This window comes from Scyliorhinus torazame, chromosome 18 (genome assembly GCF_047496885.1).
Source record: "Scyliorhinus torazame isolate Kashiwa2021f chromosome 18, sScyTor2.1, whole genome shotgun sequence".
Lineage (NCBI taxonomy): Eukaryota > Metazoa > Chordata > Chondrichthyes > Carcharhiniformes > Scyliorhinidae > Scyliorhinus > Scyliorhinus torazame.
Window position 1 is genome coordinate 160,759,192 of NC_092724.1, and position 22,162 is coordinate 160,781,353.

Below are 22,162 nucleotides of genomic sequence, written 5' to 3' on the forward strand. Positions count from 1 at the left end.
CATACCTCTCAGAATTTTGGAGACCTCAATCAGGTCCCCCCTCAACCTCCGTCTTTCCAATGAAAACAATCCTAATCTACTCAACCTTTCTTCATAGCTAGCACCCTCCATACCAGGCAACATCCTGGTGAACCTCCTCTACACCCTCTCTAAAGCATCCACATCCTTCTGGTAATGTGGCGACCAGAACTGCACGCCGTATTCCAAATGTGGCCAAACCAATGTCCTATACAACTGTAACATGACCTGCCGACTCTTGTACTCAATACCCCGTCCGATGAAGGCAAGCATGCTGTATGCCTTCTTGACCACTCTATCAACCTGCGTTGCCACCTTCAGGGTACAATGGACCTGAACTCCCAGATCTCTCTGCACATCAATTTTCCCCAGGACTCTTCCATTGACCATATAGTCCACTCTTGAATTAGATCTTCCAAAATACAGCACCTCGCATTTGCCTGGATTGAACTCCATCTGCCAGTTCTCTGCCCAACTCTCCAATCTACCTATATTTTGCTGTATTCCCTGACAGTCCTCCTCGCTATCTGCAACTCCACCAATCTCAGTATCATCTGAAAACTTGCTAATCAGACCACCTGTACCTTCGTCCAGATCATTTATCTATATCACAAACAATAGTGGTCCGAGAATGGATCCCTGTGGAACACCACTAGTCACCTTTCTCCATTTTGAGACACTCCCTTCCACCACTACTCTCTGTCTCCTGTTGCCCAGCCAGTTCTTCATCCATCTAGCTAGTACACCCTGAACCCCATACGACTTCACTTTTTCCATCAACGTGCCATGGGAAACTTTATCAAACGCCTTACTGAAGTCCATGTATATGACATCTACAGCCCTTCCCTCATCAATTAACTTTGTCACTTCCTCAAAGAATTCTATTAGGTTTGTAAGACATGACCTTCCCTGCACAAAACCATGCTGCCTATCACTGATAAGTCTATTTTCTTCCAAATGTGAATAGACCCTATCCCTCAGTATCTTCTCCAACAGTTTGCCTACCACTGACGTCAGGCTCACCGGTCTATAATTCCCTGGATTATCCCTGCTATCCTTCAAACAAAGGGACAACATTAGCAATTCTCCAGTCCTCCGGGACCTCACCCGTGCTCAAGGATGCTGCAAAGATATCTGTTAAGGCCCCAGCTATTTTGTCCCTTGCTTCCCTCAGTAACCTGGGATAGATCCCATCCGGACGTGGGGACTTGTCCACCTTAATGCCTTTTAGAATACCCAAAACTTCCCCCTTCTTTATGCCGACTTGACCTAGAGTATTTAAACATCCATCCCTAGCCTCAACATCCGTCATGTCCCTCTCCTTGGTGAATACCGATGCAAAGTACTCATTAAGAATCTGACCCATTTCCTCTGACTCCACGCATAAATTCCCTCTTTTGTCTTTGAGTGGGCCAATCCTTTCTCTAGTTACCCTCTTGCTCCTTATATACGAATAAAAGGCTTTGGGATTTTCCTTAACCATGTTAGCCAAAGATATTTCATGACCCCTTTTAGCCCTCTTTATTGCGCGTTTGAGATTTGTCCTACTTTCCCGATATTCCTCTAAAGCTTCATCAGTTTTAAGTCGCCTAGATCTTATGTATGCTTCCTTTTTCATCTTAGCTAGTCTCACAATTCCACCCGTCATCCATGGTTCCCTAATCTTGCCATTTCTATCCCTCATTTTCACAGGGACATGTCTGTCCTGCACTCTAACCAACCTTTCCTTAAAAGACTCCCCCATTTCAAATGTGGATTTACCCTTAAAGAGCTGCTCCCAATCCACATTCCCTAGCTCCTGCCGAATTTTGTTATACTTGGCCTTTCCCCAATTTAGCACTCTTCTTTTAGGATCACTCTCGTCTTTGTCCATGAGTATTCTAAAACTTACGGAATTGTGATCGCTATTCCCAAAGTAATCACCAACTGAAACTTTAGCTACCTGGCCGGGATCATTCCCCAATACCAGGTCCAGTCTGGCCCCTTCCCGAGTTGGACTATTCACATACTGCTCTAAAAAACTCTCCCGGATGCTCCTTACAAATTCTGCTCCATCTACGCCTCCAACACTACACGAGTCCCATTCAATGTTGGGGAAGTTAAAATCTCCCATCACGACCACCCTATTGCTCCTACATTTTTCTATAATCTGTCTACATATTTGTACCTCTACTTGCCGCTCACTTTTGGGAGGCCTGTAGTAAAGTCCCAACAATGTTACTGCACCCTTCCTATTTCTTAGCTCTACCCATATTGCCTCAGTGCTCGAATCCTCCATCGTGCCCTCCTTAATCACAGCTGTGATATCATCTCTGACCAGTAATGCAATTCCTCCACCCCTTTTACCTCCCCCTCTAACCCTCCTGAAGCATCTATACCCTGGGATATTTAGTTGCCAGTCTTGCCCTTCCCTCAACCAAGTCTCAGTAATACCAATAACAGCATATTCCCAGGTACTAATCCAAGCTATAAATTCATCTGCCTTACCTGCTACACTTCTCGCATTGAAACAAATGCACCTCAGACCACCTGTCCCTTTGCGTTCATCATCTCTTCCCTGTCTACTCTTCCCCTTAGTCACATTGAATTTATTATCTAGTACCTTACTGGCTTTAGTTGCTGCCTCTTTACAGACCTCTAACTTCCTAATCTGGTTCTCATCCCCCTGCCACATTAGTTTAAAACCTCCCCAACAGCGTGGAAAATGACGTGGAAAATTGCCCAGCTGTGTCCTGCCCACAAAATGCGGGGCAAATTCTAACCGGCCAATTATTGGCCCATCAGTATTATTGACAGTGCTACCAGACAATACCATTTCGCCAATAACTATCAGTCTGGGTTCTGCCAGGATTACTGGATTGTGGATCTAATTTTGGTCTTTGTCCAACATGATGAAAAGTACTAAATTCCAGAGGTGAAGTGGAAAGTAATGCCTTTAATGTCGAGGCAATCTTTGATGAGGTGTGGTGCAAGGGAGACCTAGTAAAACTGAAGCCAATGGGAATCAGGGGGAAAAATCTGCTGGCTGGACTCAAACCTAGCACAAAGAAGTTGCCTCAGGTTGTTGGAGGGCAGTCTGGAGATTGCTGTAAGTATTCTTCGGGGTCGTGTCCTGAGCTCAACTATCTTCAGCTGTTTCGTCAACTATCATTCCAACAATATAAAATGATACGTGGCGAATTTGCTGAAGAATGCAAAGTGTTCAGCATGTTCATAAATGATGATAAAGCAGTCCGTGCCCGAATGTAGCAAGACCTGGGAAGATTAAGACCTGAGCTGGTTAATGGCAAGTAACATTTGTGCCACACAAGTGCCAGCGATAATGAAGTTTACAGAGAGAGTCTACCTATCTTGTCTTGATACTCAACGGCATTACTCTGTTAGTTCCCCCACCACCAATTTCCTTGGTGTCACCTGTAACCAGAAACTTAATTTGACTAGCCACAAAAATACCATGATTACAAGTGCAGATCAGAGATCAGGGGAGTGATCTAAAGGAAAAGTCTCTAAGTGTCATTTGGGGTGGGTTTTGCTGGGCGTGCCTTCCTGGCTCTGTCGGTGAGTTCTCCACAATTAGGACGCAATCTACTGGTCAAGCTGCGCCCGGAAAGCAGCACGCCATGGCACAATATGGCAGGTAAATGAAGGGAGACATTGCTCCTGACTCACCATACCTTGAGATTTAACACAATCTCGCGAGATGCCACAATGTAAAGCTTGGCCATTGTGGGCGGGATCACTTTTTGGCACATCTGCAAATTAGAGTCAGACAGCTAGGCAGACAGCTTTATATGCAGTTCACTGAGGTAATCAAGGCATTGGGATACCTTTTCCTTGGAGACCTCGGGCGAGTGCAGTTCAGTGCTGGTCTCCATAAACGTGGACCAGACGGAATGGATCTCATGGGGCTCTCTCAAGAGGTTGGAGGCTGCAGGATGCATGCCCGCTCGGCAAGGTGGTACTCTGGCACTACTGGTGCCATGAGAACACCCTGGCATTGCCAGCCTGGCAGTGCCTCTGGGTGTCATTCTAGCACCGCCAGGGTGCCAGGCTGGCACTGCCAAGGTTCCAGGCTGGAATTTTTTGCGTGATGATCAGGCGGGTTGGGGGGTGCCCTGCGGGGGGAGACCGGGGAGCTCCTTACAGGGAGTTGGGGCTTGGGGGGGTGGGGGTTCGAGGATCGCATTGGGGGCTCGAGAGATCAGGACGCCATTTTAAAATGGTGTTCCGATCTCTCCCTGCATTCACTGAGGAGTTTCGGCGAGGGGGTCTCCTTATTGCAGTAAACGGGACTAAATGTGGCCTCAGCCAGGTGTTCCCTGCTGTGGCCCCCTATCTAACCAGAGTCAGGTTGGATAGCGCAGTGGTTGTCGTCACGGTGAGTGCAAGGAAACACACGCTGACCGTGCTCGCTATGGGACATAGATCCCATTGCTCAAATTGCGCTCTTAGTCACTTTCTTGGGACCTGAGGAGTTTCTCCCCGATCAAGCCCACACTTCGAATTATTTTCATCACTGTAGAGCTGAATTTGCTGGCCAGACTGACTTCTCAGGAGATCGAGCCGCCATTTTGAAAGGGTTCCCTGATCTCTAAGTGGGATTGTGGGTCCCCCAACCTCCCCACCCATGGGCAATGTCACCCACCCACTCACATGGGCATTCCCCGCACACTCCCAAGTGATGACACCCCTCTATGGTGTTGCTGAGGGCCCCCCTTTTTCAGGCCTTCCCAAAACAACTTTCAGCCCCAACCCCATCCAGGCCCCCCACCCTCCACCCCCCCCCAACCTTCCAGATGCCCCTTCATACTCACCTTGTACCCTCCCCAACCCTTAATACCATACCTCCTCCATCGTTTCATGGGCATGGCCCCTCTCAAGCCATGACCCTTGGCAATGCCACCATGGCACCTGGCACTGCCACCCTGGAAATGCTCCTGTTGGCTTTGCAGTGCCACCCAAGCACCTTGGCAGTGTCAGTGTGACAGTGTCAAGGTGCCAGCCTGGCAGTGCCAATGTACCGGTGTTCAAGGAGGAGGGCCAGGGGGTCAGCCTGTCCTGTCCCTGACCACCCAGGGGCCTCTGATGGAGCTGTTCTGCCTGGTTCACAGTTGTGTGGACCAATATTGAATGGTGCCCAGATGGGGCCTTGCTGGGGTGGCCGGTAGAGCCAGATAGATCCTGGGTCAGCGCACCCAAGTGGGTTTTGAACCTACTTAGGCGTGCAATGTTTGGTCCCGCCCATTGTGGGCTTGATCCAGATCGTGAGATCTGGGTAGATCTCATGAGGCATGCTGGCTGCCGGGAAGCCTGCAAGAGGCCTCTTCTGCATCTACCGGCCGACTCGCTCTCCCACTTGGGTGTACCGAAGCTGGTAGATCGCTCCCCAGGAATTCTGCAGCAAGTTAACTCACCTCCTGACTCCCTAAGTCTTTCCACCATCAACAAGGCACTAGTCAGGAGTGTGGTATAGTCTCCACTTGCCTGGATAATTGCAACTCCAGCAACACTCAAGATGCATGCAAGACGAATCAGACCACTTGATTGACACTCCATTTGTCAGCTTAAATGCTCACTCCCTCCAGCCCCATGGTGGTTGCATCACTGACCAGCTAAAAGATGCACTGCAACCTCTCACCAAAGGGTCTTATATTGCATCTTCTGAACAAGTGATTTCAACCATCTAGATTTACATGGGCAGCAGACACTTGGGAACACCATCAGATGCAAGTTCCCCCCCAAACACGCCTGACCTGGAAATATATTGCTGTTCTTTCATCATCACTCGGTAAAAATCCTGGAACTCCCTAACAGCACTCTCAGAACCTATACCACAGACTGCAGCCGTTCAACACGGCTCAGCATTATCCTCTCAAGGGCAAATAGGGATGGTGAATAAATGTTGGCCTTAACAGAAACACTTAGAATCCATGAAATTACAAAAAGGGCACGGCAATAACCAGTTGGTAGTTGAAGTATCTCCAAATATTTGAAAATGCAAGTTAAATTTTAAATTTCAAATAGGATTTGGGCCTCATCAGTTTCTGTTTTTCTAAACAAAATGTCTGCTCAGTTCTTTTCAATTTGTTTATTTTAACCATGAAAAATGTGACAGAAAATTATTTCGCAATTTTATTTGATGAATCGAATTGTATTTATCATGTTAACTTACTTTATTGCCTCTCTCTCACTCTTGCAGGCCAAGTATCTTTGCACCTGTACTTGGTTGCAAGCATAAATTGATGTCCATCCAAATACAGCTCCAATGCAAACAGTCCAAGTTGTGTATACTTTCCTTGGGTCAGGATCAAAGCTGAAAGAAAAGTATCCCCAGTTACTTCACCAAAACTGTATGCAAATTACGCTTCATGACCCAGAATGCTACTTTATTTAAGTTGCTTTGTCATGACATGGGTGTTCTCCAAGTAAGCGAAAGTACCAGTCCCACACTTCCTTCTTCTGGCCATTCATTTTAACCTATCTGCTTATGTTAGAGAGACCCAGCTCTAATTCTGTATTGTTGAACATATGGGGTGGGATTCTCTGCCGGCAGGATTCTCCGTTTTGCCGATGCCCGGGAGTTTCCCGACATCGTGGGGCTGCCCCACAATGGGAAACCCCATTGACCGACTGATGTAACGGAAAGTCCCGCCGGTGGGTCGGGGCAAAAATGTGGCGGGGCGGGTTTTGTAAGGGCCCCGAAGAATCCAGCACGAGTTTTAAGGATACAAAATAATAACGTTTATTTACTATAACAATATCTACATAGCAGTAGCAGTAACTTCCCTTGCTACCTTCTCCTTCCCCTTGGTTCCTGGACTGGCCAGCTTATTTATAGTAGGAGTTTCTCCGCCCCCCTCATTGGGGAAGTTCATACTCCCATAGGATTGTGGGATAGTCATTAGTCCCCAGCCAATCGTCAGTAGGCAGGTTATAACAGCGGGGCACAGAATCCAGCGCCCGATGTTTGATTTATTCTTTAACCCACAAATATCAAGGCTGGTAAATGATTTGAGGTACAGATCAACTGTGATTAAATTGGGGTATAGGTTCAAGGGACAATTCCCCATTTCTTATCCCATCAAGCTCTTTATCAGCATAACAAAATCTGCATTCCACTTCCAGCTCACAAGGAGTAAGATGACACTGTGGATAAAATTAACAAAAGCCCCGATTCAATTTAAATCCGCCAGATGGGCTCAATTTGGGTGCCCTTTTTACACTTTTACTGATTTTAATTTCCATTGACTTCAATGTGCAAAGCGTACAGCTGATTTCATTCTCACTGGATTGGCTGGGGGTTAATATCAGGACGTAAGACAAAAATTCTCATGCGTAGAAAAGACTGACAAACACATACAGAAGGAGTTAATTAACCATCTACTGTAAACATTGGGTGGAATTCGCCTATCCTACCCACGGCGGGTTTGATGGTGGGCAAGAGTGGAGAATTTAGCGTGAGACGAAATGTCGTAAATCCGTCAGTGTAAAATCGCATTGTAACTCTCCCAATGACGGGTGTTACAACTCAGTCAATTCCAGCCCAACTGACCCAGAGTTGCAACACAATTGAAATGAACAAATAAGTCTTAGAAGAACGCCCAAAAACTTTGGACCTTGGTTGCCCAATAACTACAGTCACCAGGTTTGTAAATTTAAACCACAATTAATTTTACTATTAACAATGACTATAATTAAATATTTTTAAAAATAAATTGAGGGTACCCAATTAAATTTTTTCCAATTAAGGGGCAATTTAGCATGGCCAATCCACCTATCTTGCACATCTTTGGGTTGTGGGGGCGAAACCCACGCAAACACGGGGATAATGTGCAAACTCCACACGGACAGTGACCCAGAGCTGGGATCGAACCTGGGACCACGGCGCCATGAGGCAACAGGGCTAACCCACTGCGCCACCGTACTGCTCTCAACTATAAGTAAATATGCAGCAAATACAACTTGTTAACTATTATCTAATTCCTAACCCCCTCTTCAACTCGCCCCACCCTCAACACACACACAAAACAGATGAGCAAACACAAGAGGGGAAAAGTGAGGGCTGTAAAAATAATGATGGAAATAAAAGGATAAGGGTTTTTGTTTCAGATGGTTGTCTTCTAGCACATCTTCCTTCAGTCTGGGCTTTCAGTTTGAGGTTTCTGCTTTCAATCTATAATGTTAGTCTGTAGATTCATCCAGGTTCTCTATAGGTTTAGAAATACAGCAGCTGTGCAGCTTTTCTGGAGAAATAGAGAGCGAGAGCAAAAGCAAGAGACTCACACAGCTTCTTCTCTGAGTGTCCAGGACCCAATTGTCCTTATCTTGGTTCTCTGAAAACCATCCCACTTGTGTAGGACCCAATCACCGCCTGTTGCTGGGTAGAATACGCCCTTTTGGCCAATTCATTGACCACCAGCCAACCAATCAAACCAAGTCCTTTCGAACTCTTCGGTGCCAAAACATCTGAGTTCTGCTGTTCGAGAGCTAGCACAGTGTACTATTTTGTAACCTTTCAGTTCCTCACTTCCTCTGCAGACTTAAAGGTATTTGCCCATGAAACATCCATGGATCAAAAATTATAACAGCTAAAGAAAAAAAAAATGGGAAATATAGGACTCAACAGGAAGGGACCTTACATGGGTTAATGGCGGGTTGGTGTTCCCGCTGGTAGGTGGTCATTTGCATTCATTTGCATTTCATGAATGCTGATTAAAACAGCTGCTCGCGAACATCCCGTCAGCCTTTTCAATCTTGCGTCACGTCAGCAGGAAATGACATCAGCATCAAACCCGATTGTTACTCAGTGCACAAGGGGATCCTGAGCTCACCAGAGACATTGGGGTGTGTGAATCAACCTTCTGCCATGGTGCTGAGCTGCTCCTGATGCGTTGTACTCTGCCGGGGAAGAGTGGTTCCTGTCTCCATATCCATGCTGAGCTGGTTTTCATAGACAGCTTCCTGCTGCTGCACTCATGGACCCTCCTGTGCCACTGGGTCAGACCAGTACAGCGGCTGGGGTTGGGGAGTAAAGGAGTCTTCTTCCCCCCGGTGCCACACACCAGTGTCTACTTGGACAATCCTGTGCTGCGGACTCAGGCAGCCACCGCAACAAAGATCCGAACTTCGATAGGGGGTCGGGTGTGGCCTAATGAAGACAGGAGGAGAAATGTGGAAGGAGGTCTGTGCAAGGAATGTTGGAGGGGTGGAGTGATGGACAAGTTCTCACAATGGCCTGCAGAGGGGCTAGGAGGTGAATAAAGAAGGTGAACAAAGAAGACAGAGGGAAGACCGAAGACCGAGAGGATAACTGGACCTGACAGGGCTGTATGAAAAAATCAGAAACAAATTCAGAGTCAAAAGGATACCACATGGTTTACTGGAAGGGTGTGCTGGAAGACTCCAAATGTGGTTGAGGTCCAAGTGGGCATGGGCGACTCGCAGGTGATGGGCTTGTGGGGAGGGTGTTGAATCAAGGAACAGACCTCTTCTTGAGGCAGCTAGCCGTTATCCTCTGGGATGCTGACATCTTGCACTGTATGGTGAAGATGGTGGGCTGGAGAGAGTGACAGGGGTGTTTTGGGCGCTGGGAAGTTTGAACCCGCCAGCTGACAGCAGGCGGGTTAATTAGCTGCTGGCCCACCAGGTGACTTAGAGGGAACACATTTATACATAGAACATAGAACAGTACAGCACAGAACAGGCCCTTCGGCCCTCGATGTTGTGCCGAACATTGTCCGAAACCAAGATCAAGCTATCCCACTCCCTGTCATTCTGGCGTGCTCCATGTGCCTATCCAATAACCGCTTGAAAGTTCCTAAAGTGTCCGACTCCACTATCACAGCAGGCAGTCCATTCCACATCCCAACCACTCTCTGAGTAAAGAACCTACCTCGGACATCCCTCCTATATCTCCCACCCTGAATCTTATAGTTATGCACCCTTGTAACAGCTACATCCACCTGAGGAAATAGTCTCTGAACGTCCACTCTATCTATCCCCCTCATTATCTTATAAACCTCTATTAAGTCACCTCTCATCCTCCTCCGCTCCAAAGAGAAAAGCCCTAGCTCCCTCAACATTTCCTCATAAAGACCTATCCTGCAAACCAGGCAGCATCCTGGTAAATCTCCTTTGCACCCATTCCAATGCTTCCACATCCTTCCTATAATGAGGTGACCAGAACTGCACACAATACTCCAAATGTGGTCTCACCAGGGTCATGTATAGTTGCAGCATAGCCCCGCGGCTCTTAAACTCAAGCCCCCTGTTAATAAACGCTAACACACTATAAGCCTTCTTCACGGCTCTATCCACTTGAGTGGCAACCTTCAGAGATCTATGGACATGAACCCCAAGATCTCTCTGTTCCTCCACATTCCTCAGAACCCTGCCGTTGACCCTGTAATCCGCATTCAAATTTTTTCTACCAAAATGAATCACCTCGCACTTATCAGGGTTAAACTCCATCTGCCATTTTTCGACCCAGCTCTGCATCCTATTAATGTCTCTTTGCAGCCTACAACAGCCCTCCACCTCATCCACTACTCCACCAATCTTATGGTCTTATGGTGTCATCAGCAAATTTACTGACTCACCCTTCAGTCCCCTCCTCCAAGTCATTGATAAAAATCACAAATAGCAGAGGACCCAGCACTGATCCCTATGGTACACCGCTGGTAATTGGTCTCCAGTCTGAAGATTTTCCATCCACCACCACCCTCTATGTGATAGCCAGTTATTATCCAATTGGCCAACTTTCCTTCTATCCCACACCTCCTTACTTTCTTCATGAGCCGACCATGGGGAACCTTGTCAAACGCCTTACAAAATCCATGTATACGACATCAACTGCTCTACCTTCATCTGCACACTTAGTTACCCCCTCAAAGAATTCAATCAAATTTGTGAGGCAAGACCTACCCTTCACGAATCCGTGTTGACTATCCCGGATTAAGCTGCATCTTTCCAAATGGTCATAAATCCTATCCTTCAGAACCTTTTCCAACATCTTCCCGAACACCAAAGTAAGACTAACTGGCCTATAATTACCAGGGTAATTCATATTCCCTTTCTTGAACAGAGGAACAACATTCGCCACTCTCCAGTCCTCTGGCACTATCCCCGTGGACAGCGAGGACCCAAAGATCAAACCAAAGGCTCTGCAATCTCATCCCTTGCCTCCCAAAGAATCCTTGGGTATATCCAATCTGGCCCAGGGGATTTATCGACCCTCAGGTTTTTCAAAATTGCTAATACATCCTTCCTCAGAACAGCTACTTCCTCCAGCCTACCCGCCTAAATCACACTCTCATCCTCAAAAACATGGCCCCTCTCCTTTGTGAACACTGAAGAAAAGTATTCATTCAAGGCCTCTCCTATTTCTTCTGACTCCATGCACAAGTTCCCACTACTGTCCTTGACCGGCCCTACCCTCACCCTGGTCATTCATTTATTTCTCACACAAGAGTAAAAAGCCTTGGGGTTTTCCTTGATCCGACCCGCCAAGGACTTCTCATGCCCCCTCTTAGCTCTCCTAAGCCCTTTTTTCAGCTCATTCCTTGCTACCTTGTAACCCTCAAGCGACCCTACTGAACCTTGTTTTCTCATCCTTACATACTCTTCCTTTTTCCTCTTGACAAGACATTCAACCTCTCTTGTGAACCATGGTTCCCTCACACAGCCATTTCCTCCCTGCCTGACAGGGACATACCTATCAAGGACACGCAGCATTTGTTCCTTGAACAAGCTCCACTTTTCATTTTTGCCTTTCCCTGACAGTTTCCGTTCCCATCTTATGCTCCCTAATTCTTGCCTAATCGCATCATAATTACCCCTCCCCCAATTATAAACCATGCCCTGTCATATGGCCCTATCCCTCTCCATTGCAATAGTGAAAGACACCGAATTGTGGTCACTATCTCCAAAGTGCTCTCCCACAAACAAATCTAACACTTGGCCCGGTTCATTACCCAGTACCAAATCAAATGTGCCCCCCCTCTTGTCGGCCTATCCACATATTGTGTCAGGAAACCCTCCTGCACACACTGTACAAAAACTGCCCCATCCGAACTGTTCGACTTATAGGTTCCAATCAATATATGGAAAGTTAAGGTCACCCATGACAACTACCCTGAGACCTCCACACCTATCCATAATCTGTTTTGCAATTTCTTCCTCCACATCTCTATTACTATTTGGGGGCCTATAAAAAACTCCTAACAATGTGGCCGCTCCTTTCCTATTTCTAACTTCGACCCATATTACCTCAGTAGGCAGATCCCCTTCAAACTGCCTTTATGCAGCTGTTAAACTATCCTTGATTTAAAATGCTACACCTCCACCTCTTTTACCACCTTCCCTGCTCTTACTGAAACATCTACATCCCGGAACTTCCAACAACCATTCCTGTCCCTGTTCTAACCATGTCTCCGTAATGGCCACAACATCGTAGTCCCAAGTACCAATCCACGCTCCAAGTTCACCTACCTTATTCCGGATGCTCCTTGCATTGAAGTAGATATACTTCAACCCATCTTTCTGTCTGCGGGTACACTCCTGCGACCTTGATACCCTCCTCAGTACCTCACTATTCTCGACACTGGCTTCTGGACTACAGCTCGTTTTCCCAGCCCCCTGGCAAATTAGTTTAAACCCACCCGAAGAGCCGGAGCAAATTTCCCTCCCAGGATATTGGTGTCCCTCTGGTTCGGGTGCAAACGCGTCCTATCTGTACAGGTCCCACCTTCTCAAGAATGTGCTCCAAATATCCACATACCTGAAACCCGCCCTCCTACACCATCCCTGCAGCCACGTGTTTATCTGCACTCTCTCCCTGTTCCTCACTTCACTCGCACGTGGCACCGGCAACAAACCAGAGATGACAACATGGTTTGTCCTGGCTCTCAGCTTCCATCCTAGCTCCCTAAATTCCTGTTTTAAATCCCCGGCCCTTCTCTTACCTATGTCGTTGGTACCGATGTGTACCACGACTTGTGACTGCTCCCTCTCCCCTTTAAGGATTCTGAAAACACGGTCTGAGACGTCACGGACCCTGGCACCCGGGAGGCAACATACCATCCGTGAGTCTCTTTCGTTGCCACAGAACCGTCTATCTGTCCCTCTAACTATCGAGTACCCAATAACTATTGCTCTCCTGCTCCCCCTCCTTCCTTCTGAGCCACAGGGATGGACTCAGTGCTGGAGATCCGTTCACCGTGGCTTACTCTGGTAGGTCGTCCCCCTCAACAGTATCCAAAACGGTATACTTGTTACTGGGGGGAATGACCACAGAGGATCCCTGCACTGACTGCTTCCTCCCAGCCCCTCTCACCATCACCCATCTATCTTGATTCTTCGGAGTAACCACATCCCTGAAGCTACTATCTATGACCACCTCTGCCTCCCGAATGATCCAAAGTTCATCCAGCTCCAGCTCCAGTTCCCTAACATGGGTTCTGAGGAGCTGGAGATGGGTGCACTTCCCACAGGTGAAATCAGCAGGGACACTGACGGCGTCCCTCACCTCAAACATTCTGCAGGAGGAATATTGCTCTGCCTTCCCTCCCATCCCCTCTAGATAAAAAAAGAAAAAGAAAGAAAGAGCTTACCTGTTATTCACTCTACCCCTTAGGTTAAAGGAGGTGAAAGGGTGGGGGACACTACAGATGTAGTGTCTAGGGTTTAGAAACTGCCCAACGTTAAATACAGGTAAAAATAAAACACTTAACCAGCAACCACTGCGCCCCACACGAGAACAGCAATCAGCTGTTATGGGCCTGCGCAAACAATTTAAATCTTTGCTACTTACCCAGCAGTCACTCTTTCCGCACTCTGACCGGATTCAGCTGGAAACTCCCAACAGTAAGTTTAAATTTTTTTTTACTCCCCTTCTCAACAAGCACTCACTCAGCAACCACTGCGCCCCGCACGATAACACCTCAGGGAAAAGAAAAACTACTTACCAGTCACCAGCCAATCACTTACCTGCAGGCTGTGACGAATGAATGAGGCTCCAAATACAGAAACTGACGGTGGATCTCACTATTCTGGTCGGCATTACAGGCACCACCAGAGCCACTCGATACCGCACAAATAGGAGAATTTCATCCGTTCTTTCCATCTATAACACTCAAGGCAAAAATACTCACTCAAAAATATCAGTCCGGCTACCATTCCTTGCAATGTTCCAAATCTTTCCAAAACCTCCAACGTGAATTGATCCCTGAATCAGCACAGCCACAAGGCCGATCACCATTATGCACAGCTGGAATACATCTGTCCAAACAACAGCTTTAATACCGCCCTGAGCAGAAATAATAATAGATTTAACTCAATAGCTAAGAGAGAGTTGATAATGCTGATTGCATCATGAGCTGATTGGCTCATGATTAAAGTTGTCAATTCAGTCAAATTTAAATGCATCATAGTCGACTCTCTCTTTGATAGGAACATAGGAATAGAACAGGCCACTCACTCAGTCACTGAGCCTGGTCCACCATTCACCAAGATTGTGGTTAATCTCTATTCAAATTACAGAGGGCTTACCTCCATATCACTTAAGATCTTGGCTAGAAATGAAAACAAATCAATCTCAGATTTAAAATGATTAATTGAATGTGCATCTATTGTTTTTTCTTGGAGAGAGGTCCACACTTCTACCACCCTTTGCATGAACAAGCATTTCCCAATTTCTCACTGGAATGGCTTGACTTGCATTTTAGGATTGTGTCCATATCTCACAGATAATCTGACCAGCAGAAGTTTCCATCTACTTTATCAATTTATTATAAAAGCACGTTTTATTTTTTTTAATTGTTAAATTTACTAGTCGGGAGCCTCTGATTTTGGGTGACTGGGATCCCAGTCAAAGTTAGATGCACATTTGCATCACTGTAGCTTTCACATTCCAAAACTAATGCAATGGAAACAATTGGTCGGCAAAGTAACACCGGGAACAATTGCCTCGAAAGAGGTGGTTGGGGGCCATTTTCCATCCAATTACCCATCCAGGAAATCACCTGCGGACTCAACTGGGTGGGGCAGCATGGTAGCACAGTGGTTAGCACAGTTGCTTTACACTTCCAGGGTCCCAGGTTCGATTCCCGGCTTGGGTCACTGTCTGTGCGGAGTCTGCACGTTCTCCCCGTGTCTGCGTGGGTTTCCTCCGGGTGCTCCGGTTTCCTCCCACAGTCCAAAGATTTGCAGGTTAGGTGGATTGGCCATGATCGATTGCCCTTAGTGTCCAAAAAGGATAGGTGGATTACTGGGTTACGGGGATAGGGTAGAGGCGTGGGCTTAAGTAGAGTGCTCTTTCCAAGGGCCAGTGCAGACCCGATGGGCCGAATGGCCTCCTTCTGCACTGTAAATTCTATGATTCTATGAAACCATTAAACACAATCACTTGGTCAACAGGATCCTGGCTGAAGGAGGAATACCCAGCCATGATCTAATGAAGGTAACTGGAATAGCCACAACTATATTGCCTCACTGGGCAGTTGGAGAGAGAGGGCCATGTGACAAGCCAGCCCATTGCATGCTTTAAGTACCTGTTTTCTCTGCAGTTCAGGCCAAGCAACTGAGGTGCTGAAGGAACAAGACACAGAGATGGTTCCTTCACTTTCTCTTGCTCTTTCTCTCTCCATCCAATTTCCACATTTTTAAACCCAGTCTGCTGATTTTGACCATCCAGGAGTGTCAGAGTCATAGAGGTTTCTAACACAGAAATAAGCCCTCTTCCCATTGTGTCTGCACCAGTCTTCCAGCACCTTTCTATTCTCATCCCATTTTCCAGCACTTTGTCCGTAACGTTGTTTGTTATGCTGTTTCAAGTGATAAATGTTTCTTAAATGTTGAGGGTTGCCTCCTCTACCACCCATGAGGCAGTGAATTCCAGATTCCCACCACCCTATGGAGTCACCCCCTGGGCCCACCGCTAGGTCCAGAACACCAGGGCCATGCTGGTAGACACCGCAAGTGATAAGCACCCACATGATTCCCAGCCTCGGGGACTGGAGAATCACGCAGGGCCGGAGCATAGGGTGTCGGGACCGCTAAATGGATGCATTAATTTACATCCTCCCACTGGCGCGCAGTCATGGACCTCGATCCCAGCGTTCACGGGAGGATGGAGCATCGCGATCGGGTCGGCGTCGATCCTCATTTCCCCCCAACCCCCAATTCTTCATTCCATCGAGAAATGCGATCCAGGTGTCGCAGGACAGTGCATCGAGGCCATGATTGTTTCCTGTTTAACACTTAAATGAATATAAGCTGGAAGTATTTAGGAGGGGTCCATCGGTGCAGGAAACTCGTCCATCACAAGCAATTCCATCCAAGTCCTTTCATTGGGACTTCTGAGGGGCCCCGTAGTGCATCCTCCAGTGTGCGTCAATCTCTGTCCATCTGGGGACAGGAGTATTTGGGCCTGAGAAATATATCTAAGTTTGATGATGATACAAAGGGGACGTGGGAAGGTAAGCTGTGGGGACTACACAGAAAGGTTGCAATGAGATATAGACAGGATTCAGAGAGTGTGCATGTGTGAGTGGGGAGGTATGAAATTATTTAACAGATGGACAGAGATTAACGCACACTGGAGGATGCACTGCGGGACCCCTCAGAAGTCCCAATGAAAGGACTTGGATGGATTTGCTTCTGATGGACAAGTTTCCTGCACCTATGGACCCTCCTAAATACTTCCAGCTTATATCAAGTTATTTAATTTGATCGTAGGAATAGAAATGCAGAATATTTTTTTAAAGTGTGAAACTTGTAAATATTGAAGAAAGGTGGGTGTGCTCGTAGAAAGAATGCAAAACATTAGCAAGGTACAGCAAGCAATCAGGAAGGAAAATGGCATGTTGGGCTTTATTGCAAAGGGATCAGAGCACAGGAATAAATAAGTCTTGTTACAATTGACCAAGCCATTGTGTGTTGTTTTGTGAATTTACCACAAAGGATTGTGGATGCTCTTTTATCGAATATACTTAAGGCTGGAGTAAATGATGCGACCATCAATTTACACGAAAGAGTAGAAGTAAACTGTGGCTTTAATCAACTAGAGCAGTGCCTGCCTGCGACTGATCTGCTAGTGAGAGCCGCCTACAGGGCTACTGCTCTTTATACCTCCCCTCAAGGGGTGGAGCCAGGGGCGGAGCCCACAAGGCACCAACATGATACATTACAGGTAATACCTTACAATGGTCCATAGGTGGAGCCCACATGGGCAACAGCGTGATACAGTTATATACACATGGTGAATGGTTACTGCAATACATTCACCACATTCACCCCCTGTTAAAAAAGTGAAGTGTGGTGGGGGTGAAGGGTTCATAAGTTCAGCCTGTCCGGCGCATGGATCGTGCGCTGTGTTCGCCGAAGCTCTGGTATCGCAGCTGGCCCGGGTGTCAAACTCATCCTTTTGGGCATGGGTAGTGAAGTCGCCGGTGTGGGTACAGACGTGGACTCTGGGAGCGTGTCTTCTGGAGCTTCATTCCTGTGGGTCGGTGAAGGGGGAATGGAGAGCGGGAGGGGTGCTAGTGCCATGTAGGGGCGGGGGCGCTGGTCAGCGTAGGTTGGGCGGGGTAAGTTGAGGTGGCGGTGGTGGTGGAACCTGCGGGTGCCAGGTCCCGGGGGGAAACCGTATCCTGTCAGCCGTCAGGGTGTTCTAAGTATGCGTACTGGGGGTTGCTGCGTAGGAGCTGGAGCCTCTCGACCAGGGGGTCGGACTTATGGCTCCTGACGTGTTTGCGGAGCAGGACGGGCCCCGGTGTCTTCAGCCAGGACGGAAGCGAGGCCCCGTAGGTGGATTTCCTGGGGAAAACAAACAGGCGGTCATGAGGGGTCTTGTTTGTGGCCGTGCAAAGGAGGGACTTAATAGAGTGGAGTGCATCGGGGAGAACCTCCTGCCAGTGGGGAACTGGGAGATTCCTAGACCGTAGGGCCAGGAGGACGGTCTTCCAGGCCGTCGCGTTCTCCCTCTCCAGCTGCCCATTTCCCCAGGGGTTTTAACTGGTAGTCCTGCTCGAGGCGATGCCCTTACCGAGCAGGTACTGACGCAGTTCGTCGCTCATGAACGACGAGCCCCGGTCACTGTGAACGTACGTGGGGAAACCAAACACGATGAAGATACTATGTAGGGCTCTAATGACGGTGGCCGCGAACATGTCGGGGCAAGGGATTGCAAAGGGGAAGCGCGAGAACTTGTCAGTGATGTTGAGGAAATATGTGTTGCGGTTGGTGGAGGGGAGGTGCTCTTTGAAATCGATACTGAGGCGCTCAAAGGGCCGGGATGCCTTTGCCAGGTGGGCCATATCCGGTCGATAGAAGTGTGGCTTGCACTCCGTGCAGATCTGGCAGTCCCTGGTCGTGGCTCTGACCTCCTCAGTGGAGTAGGGCAGGTTGCGGGCCTTGATGTAGTGGAGAAACCGGGTGATCCCCGAGTGGCAGAGGTCATCGTGGTTAGCCCGTAGTCGGTCATCTTTCACGCTGGCGCATGTGCCGCGGGACAGGGCATCTGGGGGCTCGTTGAGCTTCCCAGGACGATATACAATATCGTAATTATAAGTGGAGAGTTCGATCCTCCACCTCAAAATCTTATCATTCTTGATCTTGCCCCGCTGCTACTGTCAAACATGAAGGCAACCGATCGTTGGTCGGTGACGAGGGTAAACCTCCTACCAGCGAGGTAGTGCCTCCAATGCCGCACATCTTCCACGATGGCTTGGACTTCTTTTTCGACCGAGTGTCGAATTTCGGAGGCGATTAGGGTTCGTGAAAAAAATGGTACTGGCCTGCCTGCCTGGTTGAGGGTAGTGGCGAGGGCGACCTCTATGCGTTGCTCTCCACCTGGAAGGGGACGGACTCGTCCACCGCACGCATCGTGGCTTTGGCGATATCCGCCTTGATGCACCTGAAGGCCTGGCGGGCCTCAGCCGCCAGTGGGAAGATGGTGGCCTTGATTAGTGGGCGGGCTTTGTCCACATAGTTGGGGACCCACTGGGCGTAATGTTGGTGACTGGTTTACAGTCGGCGGTGAGATTTGCGAAGAGCGGGGGAGGGTCGACTTTTAGGGTCACGAGGCTACATATGTGAGTGGGGGTAGGGGCCCGCCGAACTTCAGAGTTAGGCTCCTGAGGTTACACTAGAAGTCCAGTCCCATCAAGAGAGGACCGCAGAGGTCGGGGAGTACATATAACTTAAAATTGGCGTACTCGGCGCCCTGTATTGCGAGGGTTGCGGTAGTGCACCCCCGGATCTGCACCGAGTGCGACCCAGAAGTGAGGGAGATGGTTTGATGTGCCGGGAAGATTGGGAGCGAGCAGCATCTTACCATGTCTGGATGAATGAAGCTCTCCGTGCTCCCAGAGTCGAACAGGCAGGGCGTTTCGTGGCCATTTACCCGGACGGTCATCATGGAGCTCCAGAGATGTTTGGGTCGCGACTGGTCAAGGGTGACCGCGCTGAGTTGCGAGTAGCCGGCGTAGTCGGAGGTGCTGGGGTGGCCTCAAGATGGCTTCCCCCGTCGGTCGCACGTGTCAGGCGGCGTTGCAGATGGCGGCCAAGATGGCGGCCCCCGTCGGTCGCATGTGTCGGGAGGTGAGGAAGATGGCATCCAAGATGGCAGCCCCCATGAGTCGCACGTGGCGGGCCACGTGGGCGAGGATGACCAAGATGGCGGCCCCCGTGAGTGGCCCATGTTGTGCGGGCTGGAAGATGGCTGCCCGCACGGACAACACGAGGCCGATGACGCGTCCGGGGGGGCGGAGCCGGCAGGCAAGTTGCTACACTGTGGGATCTGCAGGGCTGTGAGTCTGAGGGTCGGGCCTGCGAGGGTTTGGATCTGGCCAGGCAAACCTTAGCGAAATATCCTTTTCTTCCGCAGTCGCTGCAGTTCGCGTTCCGAGCCGGGCAGCGCTGCCTGGGGTGCTGATGCTGGCTGCAGAAATAGCAGGGTAGCCCCCCATGGTGGGCGGGCAGCCGCGCGGCGCAGGCCTGGCGTACTTTTTGGTCAGGGGTCCACGAGGGGGTCGCGTGATCAGACGGGAATGCGTTGAGGCTTTGGAGCTCTACTTCTAGAGAGGAGGCTAACTTTACCGTCTCTTCGTCTCTTCCAGGCACTGCACCTTAATCGAATAGGCGCTGTCTCACGTAGTTGGACCTGACTCCAGCCACGTAGGCATCCGAACTGCGAAGTCCATATGTTGAGGGGCCGTAACGGCCTGGTAGTTGCAACTTCGCGCAAGGACTTTGAGGTCGTGTAGGTACTCTTCCAGCGATTCCCCGGGGTGTTGGCGGCGAGTGGTGAAGAGATACCGCACGTATACTTCGTTCACGGGCCTTACGTAGAGGCGCTCTAGCATCGCGAGGGCGTCTGCGTAAGTGGAGGCTTCCTCGAGTTGCACAGAGATTCGATGTCTCACCTGGGCGTGGAGAAGGCTCAGCTTCTGATCGTTGGAGACGGAGAGCGAGGAGGAGGCGGCGAGGTAGGCCTTGAAACAGCGGAGCCAGTGTGAAAAAATCCCTTTGGGCCCCGTGGCCTGGGGGTCGAGTTCCAGTCAGTCAAGTTTGAGGGCCGATTCCATTGTGGTGTTGTAGTTGATTAAATTGATGCGACCATCAATTCACGCGAAACCAAGAGTAGAAGTAAACTGTGGCTTTAATCAACTAGAACAGTGCCTGCCTGCGACTGGTCTGCTAGTGAGAGCCGCCTACAAGGCTACTGCTCTTTATGCCTCCCCTCAAGGGGTGGAGCCAGGGGCGGAGCCCACAAGGCACCAACATGATACATTACAGGTAATACCTTACAATGGTCCATAGGTGGCGCCCACATGGGCAACATCATGATACAGTTATATACATGGTGAATGGTTACTGCAATACGTTCACCACAGTAGACAGATTTTTGATCTCTCAGGACTAAAGGATATGGGGAGCAGGAGGAAGTGGAGTTGGAACCCAAGATCAGCCACGATTGCATTGAATGGTGAAGAAGGCTCAATGGTATGTATGGTCTACTCCTGTTTGTATTTCTTGTGCTCATGTGTCTCTACGAAGGCGAACAGCAATAAATCGTCAAGTCTCCTTTGACAGAACCTCCCAATCCTGTGACCTTTACCACGTAAAAGAACAAGGGCAGCAGACCCCTGGGGACAACACCATCTGCAAGTTCTCCTCCAGGTCACACAGTACCCTAACTTGGTTTATTTGACTTTTTCTGGGTCAAAACTCAGGAACTCCCTCGCCAACAGCGAGGGTGCCTACATCATCAGAACTACAGTTGTTCAAGAAGGCTGCTCACCACTGCTTGTTCAAGTAGGTCTGGTTTAGCACACAGGTGCCGGAATGTGGTGACTAGGGGTTTTTCACAGTAACTTCATTGAAGTCTACTTGTGACAATAAGTTATTATTATTATTCTAATTATCATGGGCAGTTAGGGATGGGCAATAAATGCTTGCACGAAAGAGAAAATGCTGGAAAGTCTCAGCAGGTCTGGCAGCATCTGTAGGGAAAGAAAAGAGCTAACGTTTCGAGTCCGATGACTCTTTGTCAAAGTGTCATTTGGACTCAAAACATTAGCTCTTTTCACTCCCTACAGATGCTGCCAGACCTGCTGAGACTTTCCAGCATTTTCTCTTTCGTTTCAGATTCCAGCATCCGCAGTAATTTGCTTTTAATAAATGCTTGCATTTTCATACCCCATGAACAAGGGGGAAAAAATGAAATAAACTATAAATTCTAACTCTCAGAATGGCATTAAGACAAAATTTCTTACCAGTGTTGTATACAGTGTACACGCAAGTCCTGTTATTACAACTGAAGTCCACATGTCCATCCCAGTAACTGAAAAATAAAATTATTGAAACAATTAAGTTCTTAAAATGCTATTTTCTGAGTCTATGATAGAATTCAAACTGCAGAACTAACTGCTGTATTACATTCTATACATATCCAAAATCATTGGCCACGTTGCGCTTCAGCGAGAGCACAAGGCAGCCGGAGAATCCCGAGAGAGCCTCTCGCGGACTTCACCCAGTCCTGCGAGAAGTCCGCTCTAAAAGGGCGGGACCAAACAATGCTCGTAGAGGTAGGCCGTAAACCTACTTAAGACCTCCCTACCTGAGATCTACCGGCCTCCCTGGA

At 48.6% G+C, this 22,162-nt stretch overlaps 1 protein-coding gene across 1 annotated transcript in view; it reads right to left on the bottom strand.

Moving 5' to 3' along the window:
- Window positions 1–21,858, bottom strand: part of LOC140395694 (sodium/iodide cotransporter-like) — a 200,068-nt gene extending 178,210 nt beyond the window's left edge. The window contains exons 1-3 of the mRNA XM_072483769.1: window positions 21,795–21,858; window positions 14,169–14,323; window positions 6,191–6,331 (exon numbers count right to left, since the gene is read on the bottom strand). Coding sequence (XP_072339870.1) covers window positions 6,191–6,331; window positions 14,169–14,323; window positions 21,795–21,854 — 356 coding nt within the window. The 5' untranslated portion in view covers window positions 21,855–21,858. The remainder of the gene's footprint in view (window positions 1–6,190; window positions 6,332–14,168; window positions 14,324–21,794) is intronic.
- Window positions 21,859–22,162: the final 304 nt, after the last annotated feature.